This window comes from Tenebrio molitor, chromosome 4 (assembly GCF_963966145.1).
Source record: "Tenebrio molitor chromosome 4, icTenMoli1.1, whole genome shotgun sequence".
NCBI classification, from domain to species: Eukaryota; Metazoa; Arthropoda; class Insecta; order Coleoptera; family Tenebrionidae; genus Tenebrio; species Tenebrio molitor.
In genome coordinates, this window is record NC_091049.1 from 24,850,643 (window position 1) to 24,866,459 (window position 15,817).

The 15,817-nt window shown below is 35.6% G+C and overlaps 2 protein-coding genes across 4 annotated transcripts; both read left to right on the top strand.

Moving 5' to 3' along the window:
• The first annotated feature begins 211 nt into the window (after positions 1-211).
• LOC138128550 (uncharacterized) lies at positions 212-9,869 on the top strand. 3 transcript variants are annotated; one of them, XR_011158757.1, is made up of 7 exons: positions 212-423; positions 8,008-8,304; positions 8,361-8,450; positions 8,584-8,880; positions 9,012-9,095; positions 9,213-9,436; positions 9,497-9,869. XR_011158757.1 is itself a non-coding variant. In XM_069044757.1 (7 exons), the coding sequence occupies exons 1-6, from the start codon at positions 1,661-1,663 to the stop codon at positions 9,320-9,322; spliced, it is 960 nt and encodes a 319-aa protein (XP_068900858.1). In that variant the 5' UTR covers positions 1,582-1,660; the 3' UTR covers positions 9,323-9,436; positions 9,497-9,869. The 3 variants fall into 3 exon arrangements, 1 of the variants encoding a protein (XP_068900858.1); XR_011158758.1 differs by having other exon boundaries at positions 212-419; XM_069044757.1 differs by lacking the exon at positions 212-423 and adding an exon at positions 1,582-1,742.
• A 1,568-nt stretch (positions 9,870-11,437) lies between these two features.
• On the top strand, positions 11,438-15,557 carry LOC138128545 (disintegrin and metalloproteinase domain-containing protein 12-like). Its single transcript, XM_069044746.1, has 9 exons — positions 11,438-11,622; positions 13,002-13,102; positions 13,220-13,621; positions 13,673-13,846; positions 13,897-14,066; positions 14,114-14,588; positions 14,642-14,955; positions 15,009-15,210; positions 15,273-15,557. Exons 1-9 carry the CDS (start codon positions 11,541-11,543, stop codon positions 15,456-15,458), a joined length of 2,106 nt encoding a protein of 701 aa, XP_068900847.1. The 5' UTR covers positions 11,438-11,540; the 3' UTR covers positions 15,459-15,557.
• Positions 15,558-15,817: the final 260 nt, after the last annotated feature.

Consider the following 15,817-nt stretch of genomic DNA (forward strand, 5'->3'; position numbering starts at 1 on the left):
ACGGATGTGTCAGAAGCTAGGGTGGCAACCCAGTTGAGATTTCCAAAAAGTTGATAAGATCTTGACAAAACCAAACAAATAGAATTTATTAGAGGTTTCACATTAGAGCACTTTCCGTTGCGCCAAAGAATGACCTTGACGACCAAAATTTATTGCTCGCGACAGTATGTAACGAAATGCCACTGGTATCCCCTTTATTTGCTAAACTTTGTTTATCGTAGATAAATTCTACTAGAGAACATTAGACATGTTGCACTAGCTTTAGTACCTCGCATATGTCTCAAAATACTCGTAGTTATTAGTTGGTGATAGTGTTGAACACTTTGCTATTATACAATCAACTTTACCTTCTCATCGCCGTACCCAAGTCTATTAAGCACAGTACTGATTGCTAATGTGATGGTACCCCTTCTCATTTTGTATGTATGTACTTTTACCTTTAAGCATACTTAACACTAATCACACTAATCACACTAATGTTTTGAATGTAATGTAACTATGTGTAACGACCAACCGTCAAAACTTTATGTTAGGGAATTTTCTGTTAACTACAACATTTTGATAAGAGCAAGCTTAGTCGCCAAAAAATAGTTGCAATGGCAAATGATATTGCCTAAAAAATGGCCTATCGCCGAAATTGTATCAGAAATTGAATCCGAGAAAGTAACCGCGACCCAAGAAGATAAATAGCCCAAACGGCGATAAATCACCCCTGTTTGCAACCCCGCTGACATCATTTTCTATTGTTAACCGGTGCCAATCCACGAACACCATGCTGTCACCATAAGCCATAACTTATGGCTGTGTTGCTGTGTTTTTATTTCATGACTTTTGACCCCCCCGTCCCCCCAAGCGAAATTCTGTATACCTACCCCCCGGAGGCACTCGAACTGCGCACAGATTAGGAACAGGTAGTCAGGTCATTAGAAGGGTTGCTTAATCCTCAACTGAACTGCGCTCAGCACTTATGCAGGTACTTACTAAATTGATTATACATTTACTTGGTTCCACGTTGCCTCCTGTGGGTTTTGCCACAGGACGGCGACAAATAGACGTCGAATGATGGGATTTAACCAATTGTTTGAGAATTGTACGTACCGAAAGTAGGTACTTGTCGGCGGAATTATTAGAAGCAGCATCATAAACCAACATTTTCAATTTCCAAAAAGAATTTAACTATCAACTATCGGGAGGTCAAAAGATTAAATAGTTGTCCATTGAACATTCAGATAGGAGAACCGAGAAGGACGATGAGACGATGACCAATAAAAATTTTCAGAAAACGTTTACTGGGCGCTGGAAGGAGTGGTAAGGAGTTGAGAAAAAATTATAAATAAGGGAATTATAAGTAACTAAGTTATTTGTGAATTTTAGTTTTACTGAAAGGGTAAATATGGAAAACGTATTTTTATCAATATCATCTATCGAATCCCTTTGGATACTGAGCGCAGTTTAGGTGTTTGTAAAGGTCAGTTCAGGTAGAGTAAATTTCTTGAGCGCAGTTCGAGTGTTGGATTAAGGATCTAATGAGTTTTGTGCGCAGTTCAGTTGCACCCTACCCCCCTCTTGGTACCTGACGGAATCCACGGACGTTAATGATATGACAAGTGATAAGAATTCTCACTAAGATCAGTTAATTCCTAACTGTCGTGAAATCATCATGTTCAAGTGCATCATCCAGTTCTTAATATTTCCAGCGGTGCTTTCTTTGCAAAGTCCGATAACGAGCCCAGATGTCTGTGGTAAATATTGAAAAATACTTCTTAAAAAGTAAATTAATTAAAACTATGTTAAATATACTGCGGTAGCAGCAGTTTCATTTCGTTAATATTTTGTCTATGTTCTAAATTTCCAGCTGTTGTGTTGAGTTGTGTCAGTTTGATAGTTGTATCGAAGGTAAAATAACTAAACAGTGAACTCAAACACGATTGGCTATAGATTTTAAAAATCCCATTGCAGATGGGTGGTTCCTTGTTTCATTCCCTCTGCCACACTACCCCGCTGCCATCGTCGGCTGCCGAACCGCCGGGTCCCACCCAAATCGCCGACATGGTGGCGGCGTAGTGTTCGTGGAATAGCACCAGTTAACAAAAAATTGTGATGTCACTAGGTAGTATCTGGGCGGCTACGTAGCGTGCAATTCCATTGCCATCTAGTTGTACAATTTTATGCAATATGTATTATGAAATATAAAATTTAAAAATAAACTGTAGGTAATACAGATAATGTGAAAGAAATTTTCATATTGTGTTTCACTGGACTCGAATAACAATTTAATTTTAAGGAATAAATTTTATACAGGGTGATTCATCTTTTACCGCCGGTGGCAAAATTGACCTTAAAAATAATAATTTCGTTTTCATATTTTGCAGACCTAATTTACCTATTATTCATAAGGCACATAATATCGAAAAATGAAATTTATAAGTTAATTAGGTCAAATTTTGGCATTTTCTCAATTATTAGTTGTTTAATTTATTCAACCTTGTGGCATATGCACGCTCAGGTATTTTCACACAATTTTACCATGTTAAATTAATTTTAGCATATACGGGGTGATCAAGAATGACTGAGTCTGTTGGTAAAAATGAAATTTGGCAAATTTAAAATTTACCAACAAAGGTTCATTTTTGTAATAGTATAAACATAACCTGCATAACCAAGAATGTTTTTAATGTCATCTCAAGTTAAAAAATCCGGTCAGTGCGTGGTCAGTGCCAATAACTAGACAAAAATCACCAGTATTTCAATTGTTTCATTGCCAACAGACTCAGTCATTGTTGTTCACGCTGTAGTATTATTGAAATAAACGCATTTTGGTATTCAAATTTGTATTTGCTTCATGATTTACGACATAATGTCCCAATATCTTAACAATAAGGTTGTTGCGTTACACTTGGTTCACTAGGACGGGAACTGGACTGCTGAACTGAACTGCCGGGTGTGATGCTGGGGTGGAATTTGATTCCTCCTGGTGCCTCACAGAGCGGTAGTCGGGGGTTTGGGTCGCCATCTATCGGTGATTGCTGATGCTGGTGGAAGTTCCATTGGGATCGTCTAAGGCTCGTAGGCAGTAGCTGGTGATGCCATCTTCAGGCGATCGTTGGGAAATCTGCGGATAGATCTATTGGTGGTTGCGGATGTATTATTGGTTGCAGTGACTGGCTTCCAACAGGTCGCTACAAGGTCTATTGGGGATCTTTATTGCCACCACAGTGGGTCCTTTATAACTCTATTCGTAAAATCGAACAAATTCACCTAAGCGGGTCAGTTTTACAGGGTAGTCATTGTTAAAGAAAATTTACAACACTAAAAGTCAACGAGTACCAATAAAAGCAATTTTTCCATTAAAATCGATTTAATTCAAAAACTATCAAACATTTTTCCAAACGGATTGCAGATATTGATTTTATACGCCATTAGCCACATTCTGATGCAAAAATTTAAACATGAAATTTAAAAAAAAACAGTTTTTTTTTCTATAATTGATTCAAAAAATTGAAATTCACGCATACTGTGCCTGAAGTGGGTCATTTTCTAACGTGCATTTTTTTTTGCATTGTTAGTGCATACGACTATTTTCATTTCACGCACTGTTTTTTATTAGTTACCTAGCAACATGGTCACTGCATTGAAACTTCAGAGTTCCTTCACCCTGTATTTTAATAGTAGCAATTCCCATTTTTATCAACAGAAAACAAACTCCTGAAATACGTATTTGCGAAAGCAATAACAATTTTAAAAGTAAACAAAGATAACACCCCATTTACATCTCATTTACTGATTAATTTGCCGTCAGTAATTGTTTATGATTTTGTTATCTAAATACGTTAGAAAACTTACACCACAATCTACGGTTAAACATCACTCTGACATCACTTAGATTGTGGAGATAACAATTCACCTTCATGCAACTCTTATCACATATTTTATTTACCTAATGCCTAGTGATAATGTAACATATTCATCAGGCGTTAGAATAGCAAATAAAAACATCAAAATATTATCGTTTCATGAAATGGAAATCGCAAAACAAATACAAAAAAATGTTTAACCCAAATATCATACACCATATTTGAGTCTCTGCAACAGCTCACTTTGTAGTCTCATCTTATCAACTATAGAAAACTAAACAACGTAACTGTAGATGATCTATTTCCGTTGTCTAATATTGACAATATCTTATATTAACTTGATCATAGTAGAGAGTTTGCGGAACGTCATTTTTCGTTATGCTTATGCCTGATTTTATGTTATAAATATAACGTAATTCATAATTTTCAAAAGTAGGTATTTGTGGAAAATTTTCATAACCACAAAATATTATAATAATACCCTTATAATTTTGACATTCATTTAGAAAACTGTCACCAAAATGCTGAATATTTTCGAAAAACTTATCGTTTTCGGTGAAACAGAAAGTGCTACCGATTATATTTTATACAACTCAATTCAAACAGTATTGATGAAAAAAAAAATGTTTGTATAATTGTGTCCCATTTGATATTAATAATATCCAAGAGAAGAACTTCCAATATCTCTTTCGTTTTGAAAAGGAAGATATATTTAAAGTCCATTCAAAAATCAAAAAACCACCACCTGTTGCTTTAGGTTGGTAAAATGTAAAAAACCCTAGGTAGATATTTTTTCATACTATGCTTGTAACTATAAATTATGACATTTATTTGATTCAAAATAAAATAAATTGCTTTGAATTTCGTTCATATTGTTTTATTAGCAGCACGTTTCATTTATTTATTGATTCTTATTATTTTTACTTAAACATGCCCAGAAAAACAAGATACTTAATAAACATTTAACCTCAAAATTACAAGTCTCACCAAATTTTACACGAGGCAGCGTTGCCGATAGTAATTATCGAGGAAAATGCGACGTTGGTGGTTTTTTGATTTTTGAATGGACTTTATACTTCATACAGCTTTGCAAATGCCTAATCGATTTGAAACATCCAATATGCACGTTATCGGAGGTTTGAGAATTGAGTTACCACTAATACATAATTGTTTCAATCTAAAAACATTAATATTATTTTAACAGGAGTGGAGGGTTTGTGCCTTTTATTGCGAAGATTTGCATATCCAAATAGGTTAAAAGAGTTACAAAGCGAGTTTGGATTACAATATTCATCTATAAGCAAACTTCTCAAGTCAGTTTGTCACTTTGTATACAATAAGTGGGGTCGATTGCTACTCAACTTTGGAGAAAATACGTGGCTCACACGAGAATTCTTGCAAACAGTAGCAGCAGTAGTGCAGGCAAAAGGCGCTCCGTTAAATAACTGTATTGGATTTATAGACGGAACAGCCCGGCCAATTTGCAGACCTACAATAATGCAGAAACAATTATATAGTGGACATAAGAGAACTCACTGCCTAAAATTTCAATCAATCACTTTGGCTAATGGGATTATTTTACATTTAAGTGCACCATATCCTGGTAGACGGCATGATGCTTACATTTTAAGAGATACATTTATTTTACAGCAGTTAAGATTATATTGTCCCCAATTTTGTCTCTACGGCGATGAAGGATATCCACTAAAAACACAGTTAATAAGGCCATTTTTAAATACACGACTAACAGAGCAACAACAATTGTTTAACATAAAAATGTCGAGATTAAGACAATGTGTTGAATGGAGTTTCGGGAAAATTGTTCAACAATTTGCGTTTGTTGATTTCAAAAAAAACCAAAAGCTCTTCCTTCAACCTGTAGGTAAATTTTACTTTGTTGCAGCATTGTTAACAAATGCTCACACTTGCATTTATGGAAGTATAACTTCCAAGTATTTTAATATAGAATCTCCAGACTTATTTGAGTATTTTCGCTAAGTTTGGAACATGAATAAAATACATATATAAAAAATTTAAACTTTTATTTGAAAATCGTTACATAAACGGAAAATATTTATTTTTTTAAATTTCCTGACATAAGAACATTTTCAAGCAATTTTAACATTCTGTCATTCCTTTCTAGTTCCATCTGTCTCTCTGCTGCTTGGTCTCTCCATTTTCTTTCCTCAAACTCTAGCTTTGCTCTCTTAAAATCGAGTACATCCTCCTGAAGTTTTATACTATCGTCATGTTGTTTTCTTTCAAGCCGCAATTCTTCTTCTCTATATTTATTTTCGCAATTCATTTTCTCAGATAAATACAAAAAAGCCGCATCATTCTTAGAACTATTCCTAGTTTTTCTTGATTTGGAAATTTGTGCTCTGTTGACAACATTGTTCTGTTGCACCGTTATTTGGAATATCATTTACAGTTGCATCATTAATGTCTGAGGCATTAGAATTCAAAATGGAACGTCCATCATCATATTCGAAGTCCAAATTTTTAAAACTCTCATTATTTGTATTGATTTGAATTGTTTGTAATGCGGCTTCCCGAATGGTCTTGGCCAAACTAACGTCATCGTCCTTCTTCGAGTTAGTTTCTTTCCTAAGTCGACTACTTTTATTTTTCTTCCTCTGGGCATCAGCATTTACAAGTTCCTCAAAGTTAGACCATACAGTCAACAACTGTCTGACTGTATCACCCCATTCCGACCTCAATCGTTCTTTGCCACTCTCTGTGACTTCTTCTGCATCATATTTTTTAAATTTTGTTATTTGTTCCAGCATGTGGTCTCGTAACAGTCTTAGACTACAGTTTTGGAATCTAAAATTAAAAGTTATGTACTCACGTTCAACTCTAAAATGTTCTGTTAATTTAGCATTTATTATTTTCTTACCTTGGATTGTCGTAACACACAACAGAATGTAAATTCTTCCATAATTCTTCCTCTGTTTCCACTAATTCACATAGCGTGTTGAATAATTCTTTTAAACATTTTATACTCTCCACATTGGAAAACCGAAATCGTGTTTTTTTCCCTGTGAAGAAACTGATTGTTGTGGAAGTTGCGATAATTGTGAACTCTGAGTTTCTCGCAACCATGCAGCTTCGGAGCACATTTTCGAATTTTCAGACAAGTTTATTACTGCGATTCTGTTTCAAAATTTAGCAAGATTGTTATTGAACAATATTGATTTTGCGTAGATCCAACCAATCAACAGCTTCATATCATAGCAACTACAACATTGTTATATAGCAATATTGGTAAATTTTAAAACAGAATCGCACCAAATATTTGTCAGATTTTAACGTGCAACTATTTGATTGGCTACGTTATTTTTTAAAATAGTGTAAGGAATCGGCTATTACGATAACCTTATACGTGAATCTTATGATTATAAGCATAAGGGACCGTTTTATAAGCAAAATATTGCCTGCCGCAAACAGGCTAGTAGGTAAATATTTCGTTACATTACACTTAGTATCCTGTTTTCCAAATTGTGATATTATATGTATTTATTGACAGTGAAGTAAATTTCACTTCTTCATTTTATAACTACAAATTTTCGATTGCAAAAAAAAGTTGTGTACACCTCGGCCGCGAAATCCTTTGACGTCCTCGAGATTGTTCTGTCTCCGCCACAAGCGGCCTCGGCGACATTTCGCGGCCTTGATATACAAACTGTGACGCCGCGCCGGCGCCGTTACAAGTTTAGGCAACAAATTTTAACTTTTTCTGTGTTCAGGCCAGCTTGTCATGAACATTTTAACTGCGTTACTTCTACATATTATTGCCAATATTTTAATATACAAATTTAAAAATTAAATTTCCTTCACGAATCTTTTACATATTGACCGACAACAGTCTTTCTCATTTTTCACCTGATAAGTCTCTAATTGTTTCAAATAGATAATATTTTCCCAATCGTAAACAGTCCATCTATTTCTCTTCCTCCGGTGTACCACAAGGTTCAAATCTCGAACCTCTTCTTTTTAATATTTTGCTTAAGGGAAATCCTCGACCCTAATTGTCTATTGTAAACTGATGATCTCAAAATATATCAAAACATACGACAATAAAAGACCAACCAAGTTATAATCACCACTGAAAAATTACTACAACAAATACTAATTTTTGCATTTATTTCAGAATTACAATCATTCAATGGAACAACTATACGTTCCAAGGAAAATAATCTGCAATTCTTAATTAATGCAACCGTAGATGGAGAATTGGAGTTTCATCTGGTAAACCATGGTCTTCCAAAACGATTTACCACATTAGAACAAAAAGGGCAAATGAATGAGTACAACGTCTTCATAATGAATAACACCCTGTTCATAATTAAAAATGGGCTTGTTTTGAACAAAATCCATAATTTCACCCCAGAAGAAATTATTGTAATATTTAAATCAAGCACTAAGACTTTGTGGATAATTTTGAATGGTAGGTCAACGAGAAAAACCTAAGTAGTAATATTAATATATAGTCATGTTTTGCAGTCTGTGGAGATGAAAAAAATAGAAGACCGTGTCATATTGAGCATTCAAATTGTTGGGAATATGAAAACGTCACTGCGAAATACTCTCAAGGTAATTATAATTACTTAGAAGAAATTGTGACAGGCACGAGGCGAAGCCGAGTTTTCGCGCTCTAAATTACCTCTACCGTACTCTAATATACTCGTAAATAACTAATTCATTCTTGACAGAATTTTCTTTTCAGATTTACTGTCGTTCCAAAGTGACACAATATATGCTGAAGAAGATAATCTGAGTTTCCTCATTAAGTCACCCATCGCAGGCACCTTATACTTTCATCTGGTAATCGACAATTGGCCAGTCCGGTTCTCAATACCAGAAGAAGAAAATCACTGGAATCATTATAACGTTCTGCCAATAAATAACACAGTGTGTGTTATTAGAAATGGGTATATTATAAAACGAATCAATAGTTCTGCTCCGGAAAAAATTTCCGCAAAAATTTCTTCAAGTCGTGACACATCGTGGATAGTTTTTAATGGTAAGTCAAGAAAATAATCGAACTAAAAATGTTATATTAAATTGCATTGTAAAATGTAGCAATTATTACGAACAAATTTCTTTCAGCCCTTGCACATAATAATCATTAATTCGTTCAAATTAATTTTGCAGTGTGTGGAACCGGAAAGAGAAAACAATGTAAGATTCACAGTCCAACTTCGAAACATCAAGAACACTTGACTGAATATTCTTTTGGTAATAATTGATTTTTGGAATATCCATACTTTCCAAGTCAAAACAGAAAACATTCAATTTAATCAAACTTCTACTTCGCTATTTCTCACTTTGCTTAATTTTTTCGTTTCTTTACAGAAAACGTACCAAAAGCGTCCGGCAGTACTGGTTCTTGTTGGAGTATGGTGACGATTATTGCCATATCTAGTACACTTCTGTGTGGCGAACTCTACAACCGCTTCGTCTAAACACAGATCTAATGAATTTATTTCCTAGGATTTTTTATTATTCATACTTAAGTATTACAAGAGAGACAACTCCAATATTAAGTACTGGACCTGGATGAAAAATATAATTTTGGTGTAAGTATTTGATAAGACAATTCGAGGAATCAGAAGAACTTCTTTCTAATCCTTTCACAGTTTCTCTAAGGCATCATCGAAGTAAACATCTGCAAGAAAAGAAAGGAAACAGCCAGAGAAGACAGTTAAATTGATATAATCGGAAGACTATTTGATGGTACCCACTTTTGACGCCCATTTTAAACGAATTTTTTGCAAATCATAATATTCCCAACACCCATCAAAGAATTTCTTCAAGATGAAAGACCTTTTCATTCCTTCGGTGATGACCATTCGATACTTATCTGTTCTTGATGGTTCTTGGACTCTTTTCAAAAATCATTTGGAACGAAAGAAAATACTTTATCCTGGTAATCCTGTGCAACCTAGTACACAATTCTTTAAATCTTCTTGAAATACTTAATTATTAAATTAAATTTTCGTTTTATTATAATTTGTCTTTTATTATGCATTTTATAATGCATATTTTCTCCATACAGTGCACCACGTGTCTTGCATGTTGTTGAACTGGTACTATCTGAATAGTACCACTACATCTTCTCGTCCATAAAGTGCAAACTGTTTAGTAAGAACCAATAGACTAGGATATACTCGTATTTCGCAAAAAATAATTTTTGACAGTTCTTAGATGCTATAATTCTTTTTTTCTATTTTGCACCTATAACACAGTCAGTATAACACTCAAACGGGTTTCGAAAAGGAGCTCTTTTCAATACGCGTTTCAGGAACATTTACTTAAATTTTTACTGTTGGCAGTGACTCATAGTGAGTTGTTGCTACGTGATCACTGCATTTCACGACACTTAAATTCAAAATTTACAATTGTTCGTCTATTTACCAGCGTTACCAACCTTTATATTTGGCAAACATAATTTTCCTTGCATTATGTTGTGAACTTTTTTTTAATTTAAGGGGCAAAATAGAAAAAATATTGTATTATACTCGTTTTATAAGCCATTTTGTCGCACTTGTTTGACTTATAGCACTCGTCGCTGCGCTCCTCGTGCTCTAAAAAACACGTGCGACAAGATGGTGTCTTATAAAACTCGTATGATAAATTACTATTTCGTACGACGGATTGGTGGGTACCTTTAATATGTTATTTATAATCACTCAGTGAAAATATTTACAAAAATTAATCTAACTGGAAAAAAATTCCCAAGGATCATACATTACTGCTGGACTATACAACGACAACGACGGAATTGAAAATGCAACCCACAATACATTTGGAACAGAAAAATAGGTATTGCGCGTCCATATCCAGTTCCAAATGTATTGTGGGTTGCATTTTCACACAATACATTATTACTCGTGAATTACCTTGTATTTACTTACTCGTATTTCTTGTGTCCTAGTGTCCAACCCAGCGTATTTCTATACTTTTCCATTTTTTTGTGAACACAGTACGCAGCCGTTCTAAATTTATCGGGTGCACTCGTGTTTCCACTTATAAAATAATTTAGAATAAGTGGCACCGCGGTAGGCGTGGATTATCTAAAGTGAGCTTTATGTTATGTTAAAAAATTTACTAAACGTGTAAAACCGTTATTACTTTATTTTGAGGTTACTCACTGGAAATGTATCAAAATGTATCTTATAAAAAAAAACAGGGTTTTTTTACACTTTTTGTAAACGAAATAAAGAAATTCCAAATACTATAACAAGAAAATAAACACGAAACGATTCCTAAAACCAAATTAACAGCCAAGGATACCAACGTAAATTTGAATTTCCAACGCCTACCACGATGCCACTTATTCTGAATTCTAATATAACACTACTGAAAACGTTAAGAACAGAGTTCACTAATTCTCAACATTTCTTGGCACGAGTTAAAAAACGGTCTGAAGTACCACAAGATTAACACGAAATGATTCGAAGAAAAAAAAATCTGCAGCGGCAGAAAACCCCACAAAACCATTCTATAGCATTTCTTATAACTGAAAATTCCCTACATTCATGATTATTTCGAATTAAGAAACGCTGAAGGACTCTCCCCACACAGCGTGTCAGGCGTCTTGTGTGTAGACTAGTGTTGATAAATAGTTGTGCAACATCTCTCGTCCTCTTTGGTCCAGACAATCTTGTGCCGTATAAAATAATGCGATTGTTTTGCAGACTGATACACTTTCTATTGTTGGTGTCGTGTCCCACATTTTTTAAATATGTCAGTAGTGATAAGGGTAAGTGGAGGTGTAAATTAAATTACTTTAATATTTCACTTTGTATTATGTTAATTTTGTAATGTTGTTTAGATGTACGAGTGGATAACAACATTCTGTAGTCGTGAAGACTTACACCAAGGTCACTTGACCTTGTATTATCAAATCTGAGAATTATGACTCAATATTTTTTACTGCGTTAATGTGTTCGTTTCTTCGTGTGAAGAAAAATAAAGAAATTTCGTATTAGCTCAGTATTCATGTATGTAAATGTTTTAAATGACATTTGTGTTGCCTAAATACAACAAAATATACAGTTCAGCCACAATCATGGGAATTTCCAGTTTGTTTCAAATCTTTAAAAAATCTGGCCTGCTTGGAGATTAACAGAAGAAAATATTTATTATCAACGCATTCGATTAATTTAGGATGGAGACAAAATCAAAACACAAAAATTGAGAAAATATACAGCCTGTCCCAGAATTATCTCCCTATAGAAAACAGGCATGTGCTGACAGCAAAAGAAACTCCAAGATGTCTAAAATAAATTTTGCTGTAGCTGACATAACCGAGTTATAAAGTTTTCAATGTCACCAGTCCCAGAAGCTCGGATTTCGAAACTTCGGCAACGCAAAATTGCGGTCATCCTACCTTGACGATGCTCAACTCTGATTGGTCAAGTTTAGGAAGTCTTTTTTCGATTATCGCTTGAGACAGGACTTTTTTGCTTTAAAATTCAGATTAATACATTTACCCTATACTCCTTTTTTTCTCTGGAGAGGAAGTTCTAGGACACTGTATACAAATAATAGGTATATGCCGTTCACGATTATTTTAAACACGCAGGAGGCCGCGATATTTTTTTGTTAGATTGGCGTCAGGTCCTGTCATATGACGTTTCGTTTTTAAATATTCCCATTGTTGTCAATTCCGTCATTAATTTAGTTAATAAGAATTTACCTAGAACTGCCCTACAAATATGTATGTTTCATTTCAATTACAATTTTACGATTATTGTTCCTAATGCGTTCAATTATTTAAAAAATGTAACAACTTGGGAGCAGTGTTCGGTTGAATTATAACCTAAAATAGATTTATTAAGACAAATCACAATACTGCCAACTAAAATGTCAGATTTTCATAGATAGCCCGAATTTGAAATAATCATGAATGGTATATATTCTGTGCAGTTCTAGAATCACAAAATTTTCACCAAACTCAAATAGTAAAATACAGACAAAATATTTCAAAACGGATCTTCTTGCACCAAAAGGAAATAAAAAGATTCTTGCTCGTCCACTCTTATCTTATTATTATTATTACCTAACCCTCCACCACCCGGCGGCACGGCAATTTTGCCGGAGTACATACACTATTACTTATTATTCTTATATTCGCAGTTGGGGAACATCCTGCGAGCGATTTCAGGCATTATACCCTCGTGAAACCCCGGATGTACCATGGGCGCCAAAAAAGGGAAATAACAACCACCAAAAATGAGGTGAGAACATGTGAAACTAACACAATTAGTCGGTTTTTTATTAGATACGTTTCAAAAAATGTTAAATTCAAAGTCCTACATAAAATCTATAAACTCTACTCCAATTCCATTCCACAGAATAATCTTCATCACCTCGACCACTTAACGGTGACACTTCCCATCGACAATGAGGAACTTGTTCTGGATCTGACCCTCAACAAGCAACTTATCCCTGAAGGATTTTTCCGAAAAATACAAGAAAACAGGACCGATAAAGTAATCCGTCCTGGTCCAGAAGAAATAGACTTGTGTCATTACAAAGGTAAAGTGAGGGGCAAGTCGGGCTCGTGGGTGGCTTTGTCCACTTGCGATGGGTTGTCGGGGGTGATTTACGACGGTAAGGAGATGCACTACGTTGAAAGAAATTTACTTGGAGATGACAATGTGCATTTTTTGTACAGACATTCAGATCTGATAGACAATGACAGATCGTGTGGATATTCAAAAAACTATCATGATCATGAGAATAAACTGTCTAGGGTAACTGTCAAAATTTTGCAGAATTTTCAAAAATAATATTTGTGATTTCAGTATAAGAGAGCTGTTCAACATGGTACTCCAGTACGAGGACCTTACAATTCCAACAGAAAGTCAAAATATTTGGAACTAGTTTTAGTGGTAGACCACGGAAAGTACAAAGAGTTGAACGAAAGCGTCAAAGAAGTAGAACACTACTGTAAAAACATCGCCAACATCATCTATGGAGTAACTTATCTTTCCAAGACATTTCTTTACCCTACTCTATCACGTTCCAGCTCTACGCCCCTTTGAACATATTTGTAGCTCTAGTGGGAGTGGTGATTTGGACAGACCACGATGAAATCACAAAGTCTTCAAATCCCATCGATACTTTGACTGGATTTTTGAGATACCGTCGCCAAAAACTAGTTCCAGAACACTTCAACGACAACGCCCAACTCGTGACGTAAGTATAAAATGATCTCAACTTCATTCCTCACTCCACTTATCCAGAAAATTCGTCTTCGAGAAAGGAACCGTTGCAAAAGCTTTAAAAGGAACTATTTGCACCTTCCAATATTCGGGAGGTGTCACTACTGACTTTTCCCCAGTTGCTGGCATTGTAGCTGGTGCTGTAGCACACGTGATTGGTCACAATTTCGGGATGGAGCACGACAGTACCAACTGTTCATGTCCGGATGAGAAGTGCATCATGACTACCAACATCACAGCAACGGCGCCAACTCATTGGTCTTCATGTAGCGTGGAGTCTCTAGAGTTGGCGCTCTCTAAAGGCATGGGTTACTGTCTGGAAAACAAGCCGGTTGCGCTCTTTGATGGTTCTCTATGTGGCAACGGGTTTGTGGAAGAGGGGGAAGAGTGCGATTGTGGTCTTCCGGAGTATTGCACCAATCAGTGCTGCGATCCTGAGACTTGCAAGCTGCACGGCAATGCCAGTTGCGCCACTGGAGAATGCTGCGATTTGAAAGTAACACAAGGATAATTCTTTGCCATTTTAGATTTAATGTGTTGTTTTTCAAGATTTGCAAGCTGAAAGGTGTTGGGACGTTGTGTCGTTCAGCTGACCAAGAGTGCGACCTTCCCGAGTACTGCACAGGACAAAATGAGTATTGTCCAGATGATGTATACAAGACTAATACAGAAATCTGTGCTGACGGTGAGGCTTTTTGTTATGAAGGCTCTTGTCGCACCAGAAGCGATCAATGTAAACTCTTGTGGGGCCCCACGGGTGAAGTTAGTGACGAAAAGTGCTATAAATTAAACGTTAAAGGAGGAAGGCATGGGCATTGCGGCTACAGCTTCTTCAACGAGACATTTGTTAAGTGCAACGAGGAGTAAGTGGTACATTACTTAATCTTTCAGCAAATAAGAGGTCACACATTTACAGAGACATCCTCTGCGGCATGCTTCACTGCACCCACCGGAACGACCAATTGGAGTTCGGTCTAGAACAGACTTCGATCTTGTCTTCTGCATTTCTCTCAGTAAACGGCTCAATTAAAGCCTGTAAGGGTGCCATTATAGATTTAGGTCTGGACCAAGCGGATCCAGGAATGGTACTAAATGGGGCGAAATGTGGTGAAAGCAAAGTGAGCCTTGAGCAAGATAAATTGTTTCCTTTAATTTACATGATCCTGTAAATTACTTGCAGATGTGTGTCAACCAGAAATGTGTGTCTGTGAGCAGTGTAGCAGGTCGGACATGTCCCCACAATTGCTTTAATAATGGGTGGTGTAATAATCTAGGACATTGTCACTGTAAACAGGGTTACACTCTCCCTTTCTGCGAACATATTCATCCAGGGGGGTCGGTCGACAGTGGACCAGTGTCAAATTAACAGCGAGAAATGGAGGTCACGTCGTGGATTGAACCCGCCACATATTGTCATTACTGAGAATAATATAATTATTGACATTTTTTTTCATATTAGTGCAAATCTTTTTTTTTTATTTTGCTTTACCTACTCATATATTGACATAAGGGGCATTATTTAGTCATTGGTGCAATGAATCAAACATTTTTAAACGTTATACATCTTCAGAACACTCCAAGACGAAATTCAAAAAATGTTGCAGCGTCAGTTGGATTTATTTGTTCTGCTTCTTTGAAAATGGTAGTTGCTTCATGTGGTGATATCGAGCTTACTGTCAAATTATAGATGAGAAGTGTCATTTATTTAACACTAGGAACTGATCA